This window comes from Saccopteryx leptura, chromosome 8 (assembly GCF_036850995.1).
Source record: "Saccopteryx leptura isolate mSacLep1 chromosome 8, mSacLep1_pri_phased_curated, whole genome shotgun sequence".
NCBI lineage: Eukaryota > Metazoa > Chordata > Mammalia > Chiroptera > Emballonuridae > Saccopteryx > Saccopteryx leptura.
Genome location: NC_089510.1, coordinates 46011371 through 46020787, shown reverse-complemented (window position 1 = coordinate 46020787; position 9417 = coordinate 46011371). Strand labels below are relative to the sequence as shown.

Genomic DNA, 9417 nt, shown 5'->3' with positions numbered 1-9417 from the left:
ATAATAATTTTCTTTGTTCATTTTGTACCATTTGTATCATCTCTACACCATTTTGTTTCTTATTTTTACATTTGTCAGGTTTAAGTAAAACACTGCATTACCAGTACAACTGGTTTAATATTTGCAAAACATAAAAAATTACAAAATACAGGTGCATACAAAAGTACAAAATACAGGTGTAAAAAATACCATAGGAAACATTTTCCCAATTGCAAAACATCAAAATGTACAAACATGTATGAAACATTTTATTGGCCGCTGGTGCTTGGCTGCGGATCGTTGATGTCATCATCTGAGGCAGCAGTTGGGGTTATCGGAGTAAGTTTTTTCATAAACATGGTGAGCCTCATCAGTAATTGATTCATCCAGACTATCAACAAACTTACGTGTTCCTTCCTCATCCACACTCGCTGCTTCTCCAGTCACTGGAACACTATGCATCTGGAATCTTTTCTTGAATCTCTGGAACCAGCCAATGCTTGCTACAAATTCTTGACTGTAATCTTCTCCAGCACGCATTTTCAGAGTCTGAAATAGACTTCTCGTCTTCATCTATCTGCACAGTAAAAAGACTTATTGGTGTCCGTTTTTGAATTTGATCTTCCATCCAAATATATAGCAATTTCTCCATTTCATGGATGGGCCTGCTTCGTTGCTTTGTTATAACTGTTGATCGCATGGGTGCAGAACCTTTCACAGCTTCACAAATTCTTTCTTTCAAAATCGTCAACACAGATGAGTGTGATAACTTTGTATCACGTGCGATGACATTCACTTTCTTTCCTCCTTTGTACTGCTTAATTACCTTCATTTTCATATCGAGATGGATGGCCTTTCTTTCCTTCTTGGCAGGCTGAGGCATAGACAAAGACAATTTCCTCTTGGTGGACATCTTGGGAGGGGTTTGATGAAAAATATCCAAGACACAAAACACAAATTGCTGTACCAAGTCTAGGATAACAGTTGAAATGATGCACGTGGAGATGGTAGTGCTGCCGGAAGCTGGTCCGCACTGTCATATGCCCAGCTGGGCAACACTTGTGCTGCCAGACACAGAGCAGTTGTGGCTAGTGATTGTGGTCGTAAAGTCGAATGGTCATAAGTTGCATAGGTCGTAAATCGATCAATACCTGTACAAGTAAATGTGTGCATTTTATGTAAGAACAACACTTTCAAAGTACAATAAGTCTCTGAATTCTTTTTAATAACATTGTTATGCTGTTGCTAACCAATGATGAATAAAGTACTTCTTACCATTAATGAGACTTCTGGTGCTGCATAGTTTTGCTGATGGCTTTGTAGTCTGGTTGATATGTAGTGAGGTTAAGCTTCATGCAGGCATTGAGACTTCCATCCGTTAAACGTGATGGTAGGTTGGTCTTAACGTTCTTTAGATATGAGAAAGACTGCTCACATGCATACGTAGAACCAAACAGCAATACTCACATGCTGCAGTTTGTGGTATGTGACAGGAAGCACATTACAAGTTTTGACAATCAGCTGATCCACGGGTTGAAGTTTTTTCTTTTCTTTTTACAGAGACAGAGAGAGAGTCAGAGAGAGAAATAGATAGGGAAAGACAGGAACGGAGAGAGATGAGAAGCATCAATCATTAGTTTTTGTTGTGACACCTTAGTTGTTCGTTGATTGCTTTCTCATATATGCCTTGACCGTATGCCTTCAGCAGACCGAGTGACCCCATGACCTTGGGTCCAAGCTGGTGAGCTTTGCTCAAACCAGATGAGCCCGCACTCAAGCTGGCAATCTCGGGGTCTCGAACCTGGGTCCTCCGCATCCCATTTTGATGCTCTCTCCACTGCGCCATCACCTGGTCAGGCAGGTTAAAGTTTTTTCAATACTCCCCACTTGTGTTTGCTTGCCAACTCTGCTTGCTGTTGTGCAAGTCTTTCCAAATCTTCATTCAGTGACTTGAACTTATTCGCTCACATGTCTGAGGCCTTCAGGTCAGCAGCTAGTAGCTCAAATTCTCTGACAGAGACACCGGGGATGTAACTCAGGTTGGCGCTGTCCTCTGCACACTCGTGTGGATGGGTGATGAACTTAAAAAGATGAGTGCGCTCATGAAATTCTCCAAAGCATGCTTTGAATGACTGCAGGAGATTAGATGTGAAGCCCGCTAGCTGCTGGAGATCAAGATGTTGAGCAGGGTCACTTGCTGTGCATGCATCTTTAAACTATTCCAGTTTTTCAAAGTGTAGTAAATGATCTGTTTCAATGTTGGTGATGAAGAGTTCCAGCTTGTTTTCAAATGCAAACACTACTTGTTGAAGGGATAAGACTATATTTCCAATGCTTTGCATTTTCACATTGACCTGGGTCAGATGTTCAGTCATGTCCATGAGATAGTAGAACTAAAGGAGCTAAATCAGTGTTAGCTAACTCAGGATGCTCGACATTTTTCATTTCAAGAATAGTCTGGATTTCGCTCAGACAAGTCGTGAAATGGCTGATCACCTTCCCTCTTGAAAACCAATGCACATTGCTGTGCTGAAGCAGACCAGGATAATTATTCCCAACTTCATCCAGCAGTGTTTTAAACTGGTGATCATTTAAAGCTCAGGCAACAATAAAGTTGACCACCCGAATGACCAGCGACATCACCTCACCAAGCTTCTTGCCACACATCTGCGCATAAAGTGCCTCCTGATGTAGGATGCAGTGAAAACTTAGAATGGGTTGCTTTTCACGTTCACAAAGAAGCACTACAAATCCGGTTTTTCCCCACCATGCACAGAGACCATCAGCACACACCAAAATAAGTTTATCCATTGGTAGATTTTTTTCTTTTGTGAACTCAGTGAAAGACTTGAATAAATCCTCCCCTCTTGTTGTCTCTTTCATAGGTAAAACAGCAAGACTTTCCTCACATAGTGTGTGGAAAATGTGTCACTGACAGCATACCTTGCAATCACGCTGAACTGGGTTAAATGGCTTACATCTGTTGACTCATCCAAAGCGAGAGAAAAGAATGGTGCTGCATTTATGTCTTTCACTTGTGTTGCCTCATTTGATTTGCTATCATGATGGTATGATCATGAACAGTTCTTGCTGACAGAAGCATGTCTTTTATTCTTTTGATTATCTTGTCTTTATCCAAAAAGTCATCAAAAAGTTCATTGGCAACATCAAGCATGAATGTTTTGGCATACTCCCCATCTGTGAATGGCTTTCCATGTCTCACAATTGCTAAAGCACCAGCAAAGCTAGCTGAATTCCAGTCACCTTGTTGGGTCCAAACACAGTTGCTGCTGACTAGCTTGCACTCTGCACAGTAGCTCTTGACATGCTTTCTTTCTGCTGTTCCCCACTGAATATTTCGATGCAAATGTAGTATGATGTGTGTCAAAGTGCTGCTTTATATTTGACCGTTTTATCGATGCAATTTTATCATTGGATATTAGACACACTGCAGAACCTGCTCTCTCTACAAAGGTGAATTCCTCTGTCCATTCCTGTTGAAAAGTGTGATACTCCTCATCTTTTTTTCTTTTAGCCATCTTCTTCATCAAAAGGGTTTCTGCAATTAGCTAGTTGACTATTTGATTAAAAGGAGAAAAGTTTACTTCCTGACCTCATAACGACCCGTGCACCTTATGCATTATCCAATAAAAATTTGGTGTTGTCCTGGAGGACAGAAGTGATTGGCTCTAGCCACCCGCAACCATGAACATGAGTGGTAGGAAATGAATGGATTTAATACATGAGAATTGTTTTATATTTTAACGTTATTATTTTTTTATTAAAGATTTGTCTGCAAGCCAGATGCAGCCATCAAAAGAGCCACATCTGGCTCACAAGCCATAGATTCCTGATCCCTGATCTAGGGTCTCAAACCAGTTTGCATTTTCTGGGCAACAGCCTCATGTTCAGCCTTCACCTTTCTCCACTTCCGACATGATGGCTTCTTCAGAGTCCCACTCAGGCTCAGCAGTAGTCATATTAGAAAGCAACCCAATAAGTCCCTCTTTTAAACCTCTAAGGAGTATTTGCAGCCTAGAATGTGACTCCTGTAGAGATTCTGCATTATGACAGAAGGATCCTAGAGCCTGGATCCTTAACCTAAGAAATATACATTTCTAGTGCTAAAATCAGAATGCTTTTTGGAGGCAGTAGTCTTTTGAGCAGCCCTCTAATCAAACTGCAGAACCAAAGGGCTATTCCATGTGCCTGGGAGGCCAGCTCTGCTGTTCAGGCTTCTAAATGGTTTATTTTCTCATCTTGCTATGTGCTCAAAGATGACGGCAGCTCCTCAGTGCTGGACACAGGCTAGCAGTCAGTCAGCCAGCAAGTATTGATTAAACACCCCAGAGTGAGGCTTGGTCTGGTCTTGGCTTCTGTAAATTTCTCTTCTGACATGACTTAGCTCAGGGAGGCTTTTCATTTTGAATGCAAATATTTAGGGGTTAAAAGATTATATAAGTGTCTCCAGGATAGGTTGGGTGGGAAACCAGCATTGCCTTCGTGTCACACATACTCTTTCTGGAGCTATTTAAAGACTGTAGACATTGCTTGAGGAGGAGTGTGCGAAGTTAGGAGGTAGAAAATAATCAAGGCAATATTTTCTGATAATAGTGTTGAAATCATGATTGGAAATAGCAATAAATATGAATCAGTCTCTTTTTCTCCACATTAAATTATCAACACAATCTCCTTACTAGCTGGGATGGTTTTTGGGATGGAAGTGTTGCATTGCCATGTTAACAGACACATCTTATACTTTTTTCAAATGTTGTAAAATTATTCTTATCACAATGAGTAGATAAAATTGATTCCTGCCATTGGAAGTATACTAGGAATAGAACAAGAGGAAAAAAAAAGTGTTGCTTAACAGTCCATGGTGATATTGGCAGGACACACCCTTCTGAATGACTGGGCTTATGGATTTAGGACTGAGAGCTGAATGTCACAAATGCATTGTTTCTTGGGGTTGTGGGTGGGCAGAGATCTCCCTGCCCCTGCTAATACAAGCAGAGAGGAGGTGACATATCTTAGTAAGGATTCTGACCCTGAGGTGCTATGAGCTAGAGTCTTCCAGCTCAAAAGAGGGAATGCATTCCATGAGTGAGTCAGTGTATGTGTCAGTGTGCATGCACGTATGGGTGTGACCGTTATAATAACTAGAAAGAGTTTGAATAGAGGTGTGAAAGTCCTGCCCAAACCTAAAAAAAGTGCTAGCAAAGATGTCATTCCATTGACTTGATTCAATTTTATTCAACATTCCCCATGTTTTCTCTCAACGTTAAAGTTGCCTACATAGTATATATGGGATACATAAATATAGCTCATGTTTCTCTTTCTTTCAGTCAAGTCCACATATTGAAGATTTTTTTATCTTTTCTAACTTCCAATCTGTTACCTTCTTTCAGTTCTTGCTGTTATAGTTTCTTATCTAGACAATTTTAATAGCCTTCCAACCAATTTTCTGACCACCAGTGTCACCTGTCTTCATCTTCCCCTCCTACAAATGTCCAAGTGATTATCTGAAGCAGATATTGTTGAATTACTTTCTGCTTATAGTCACTAAGTGACTCCTAATAGCTTAAGCTATTATCTAATAGCTAACAATAATCTCTTGTACTGAGCCCAACCTAGTAGATACCATGCTAGACATTTTCACATGAACTTGCTCATTGAATCTTCACCATTTCCTTGGTTTAGGTTTTAAGACTACTCTGCATTCTTTAACATAAAGAGTGAGTTATAAGATTCAGAACACCAGGAGACAAAAATTAATCAAATGGTGTTCTAGTGTCTTTAGTTTCAACCAAAAATAATATTAAACATTATCTAGATATTACCCATGTAACAAGCTGACCTATGATATTTTTCACACATCTGTAGAAGTCTATGGGATAAATCCCTAAGAGAAATTTCTTAAAGGGTTTCTATGATTTTACAAATATGACACATTGACAGATTACCTTCATAGAGGTTATACAATTTATATTTATATCAGCAATATATACCTGCCTTCTTACTCATTTCCTTGTCCGCATAAACTTGTTGTTTTTTGCCAGTCTGGTAAATAAAAAATAGTATCACCTTGTCATTTTAATTTGTTTTTCATTACTTGAGGAAAGTTCTATAAAAGGGAACCTAGCCAATAGTCTTCCAGAATAATTGGGAGATAAGTGCTATTATTATGCACCCTTTTGTGGAGGGAAAACTGAGTCAAGACACTCTATAGCTTAATCCTTTAACCTCCTATCATTTATTAACTTATTTAGTGAAGATTCAATGCTTACTAATTGTATTCGGCATTGCATTCAATAACAGAACCATATGTTATTTAATATTTGCCCCCATTCACAATTTCCCCAAATACATTGTGTCTTCTTTACCTCCAAATATTTTTATTTATTTTATTTATTTATTTATTTTTTTACAGGGACAGAGAGAGAGTCAGAGAGAGGGATAGATAGGGACAGACAGACAGGAACCGAGAGAGATGAGAAGCATCAATCATCAGTTTTTCTTTCCAACACCTTAGTTGTTCATTGATTGCTTTCTCATATGTGCCTTGACCACGGGCCTTCCGCAGAATGAGTAACCCCTTGCTCGAGCCAGAGACCTTGGGTCCAAGCTGATGAGCTTTTTGCTTAAGCCAGATGAGCCCATGCTCAAACTGGTGACCTCGAGGTCTCGAACCTGGGTCCTCCTCATCCCAGTTCGACACTCTATCCACTGTGCCACTGCCTGGTCAGGCTCTACCTCCAAATCTTAACACTTACTGCCCTGACTGGAATGAGCCTCTTCATTCCCCAATCAGCCATTTTCTTTGTACTCTTCAAATCCTTATCCAAGCATCATCTTCACCAGGAAGGCTTCCTTCATTTGAATTCCTCTTTATGCTTTGAAAACACCCTCTCTGACCTCAAGTTCAGGCCTTAGGGCCCTGAATTAGACTTGTTTCAGTATAAGATTCTTGATGGCAACAAAACCTCTCACTCGGATTAATTTCCCCAAGTATGTAGCCCAAAGACTGGCATAGAATAAGTACTAACTATGTTTGTTGAATCAGCTGAAAGAATGAATGATTGAATACAACAAACTAGTTGAAAATTTAAAGAAGAATAAATAAAAGATAATTTTTGTATATTACAGTTTTTCAAGATGTTGTGGTACTACTTAATTAACATTTTTAACATAATTTTATTTTCTCAAAGGCTTTATACTTTTCAGAAGCTCTTACTTAAGGTATTCTTGATTATTCTTCCTTTGAACAGAAGACATAGAAAAGGCCTTATATTTCAGGGGATTTTAATTGTCTTAAAGTCTTGAAAAGCCCCCATCAGGGGTCTTGACAGAGACATTGGGGCTTTACTTCCCCTCCAAATTCCCCCTCAACACCTCATCCTCACCCACCTGTTTAACCAAAGCAAAGTGTCATCTCTCTTACATTTTGGATTTCTATGTAAGCTTTTTAAATAGAAAAAGTTCCTTGGTTCTAAAATGTTTAATAGTCTTTAGAAGAGAAGGAAGTCCAGGTTTTTAAATCAGGAAATTTGGGTTCTAGTTCTTTCTCTGCCTTGGGCTAGCTTAATGATCTAACACTAGCCAATTACCATCTAAGGCCCAATTTTCAATGTGAGATGAGTTCTTTAGGCTAGATGAGCTCAAAGTTCCTGTAGCTCCAGATCTGTTCTGTTTCTATCCATGTATTATTATCTCTAAAGAACTAAATTTTCTCTTGTGTTGAACTCTGTAGTTGAAAATTTGTTTTTTATTCAATGCTTGCTTTATAACTCTCACCATCACTATTAGTTTCCAGTGCATAATGTATTAAGAGTAATTTCCTTGTCCTCACCTTCAAAACCTTTCATGGGGCCAGTGGTGGGATTCAACTAATTTAACAACCAACTCTCTGCCCTAATGACCATTTTAAGTATATAAAAAACAATATACTGAAAGGTAGTTTATTATTTCATGCATTTGTACTTAAATAAGAACAATAAGTGACACAAAACTACATTATAAGAGTTTTAAACTATTAATGAAAAAATATTAAATAATACCTGACAAAAAACAATTAAACTGTTATCTAAGTTATTTCCATATTGCTTCTTGATTGGCATCCTCACTTGCAATTTTCTTCACTTTTATCCGAGTATCATCGACTGTGTGATTTATCCTTAGCCATCTTTTCACTGTAGAAGTAGAATCCCATTCCTTTAGAGGTAGGCTGATTAGACTAATAGTTCTGTGTTTAATATATTGGAAACAGGTGACTTTCTATTTGTTTATTGTGTCCTAGCTTCCTATTGGTTTCACAATTTATATTCATAATATCTCAGGGGAATTTTGGGCATAACACAAAGCTGAAACAAATGACAGCTTGTCACCCCTGGTTGTTTGGCACTTTTTCTCTTTATGTTATATGTTTGTTTACTGAAGTAACAAACATGAGGGAATTAAAATGTAGTATTTTATCAAAGGTATAATGAGTTTTAGAAAAATGAATAAATAAATATTACAAGCATAGTTTCTTCAAATTTTTTTCACCTATGGATGGAATGAACGTTACTACACAGGTGTTTAGAAAATGTATTGTGTAGATGAACACTGAAAAAAAGGAAGGAATGTAAATTTGTGATTTCCACCTTGGGTAATTGCCCAAGCACCCACCTTAGAGAGAACCCTGATTACAAGTGCCATTTTAACCACCGGTTCGCCCACTCAACAAAAAATTAGGTATCAGTTCTGCTGAAACAGTGCAAACCGGCTGAATCCCACCACTGCATGGGGGTCTCTGTGCCAGTCAAGCCCTTCTATATCCTTGGTCCTCACATGTGCCAACTTGTCAAGTGCCTTTTGATATTCATTGTTATTTATCATACCTCCTTTTCTTTCTTTTTTAGTAAGAGAGAGAGAGAGAAAGGGAGGGATTGACAGGGACAGACAGACAGAAGGGTGAGAGATGAGAAGCATCAACTCATACTTGTGCACCTTTGTTGTTCATTAATTGCTTTCTCATATGTACTTTGACCGGGGGACTCCAGTAAAGCCAGTGACCCCTTTCTCAAGCCAGTAACCTTGGGCTCAAAACAATGACCTTGGGCTTCAAGTCAGCACCCTTTGGGCTCAAGCCAGTGACCATGGGATCATGTTTATGATTCCACACTCAAGCCAATGACCCTGCACTAAAGCTGGTAAGCCCGCACTCAAGCCAGATGAGCCTGCACTCAAGCTGCTGACCTTGGTGTTTTGAGCCTGGGTCCTTAGCATCTCAGGCAATGCTCCATTCAAAGCATCACTGCCTGGTCATGCTCCTTTCTCTTTTTATTTGCTTCTCTATACTTGGAAATACTTTGCTTTTACTTTATTTATTTATTTGCATTTTAAAACACTCTACCAATTAGACACAGTCCATGCAATCAACTCTGTCTGACTATTTAA

General features: G+C 39.0%; 1 protein-coding gene across 1 annotated transcript; it reads right to left on the bottom strand.

The window, feature by feature from the left end:
• Positions 1-433: 433 nt before the first annotated feature.
• On the bottom strand, positions 434-892 carry LOC136379520 (putative CENPB DNA-binding domain-containing protein 1). The gene has a single exon (XM_066346914.1). It carries the CDS (start codon positions 890-892, stop codon positions 434-436), a length of 459 nt encoding a protein of 152 aa, XP_066203011.1.
• Between the last annotated feature and the right edge of the window lie 8525 nt (positions 893-9417).

Coding starts and splice junctions, on each gene's coding strand:
- LOC136379520 (XM_066346914.1), bottom strand. CDS start 892: ATGTCCACCAAGAGGAAATTGTCTTTGTCTATGCCTCAGCCTGCCAAG.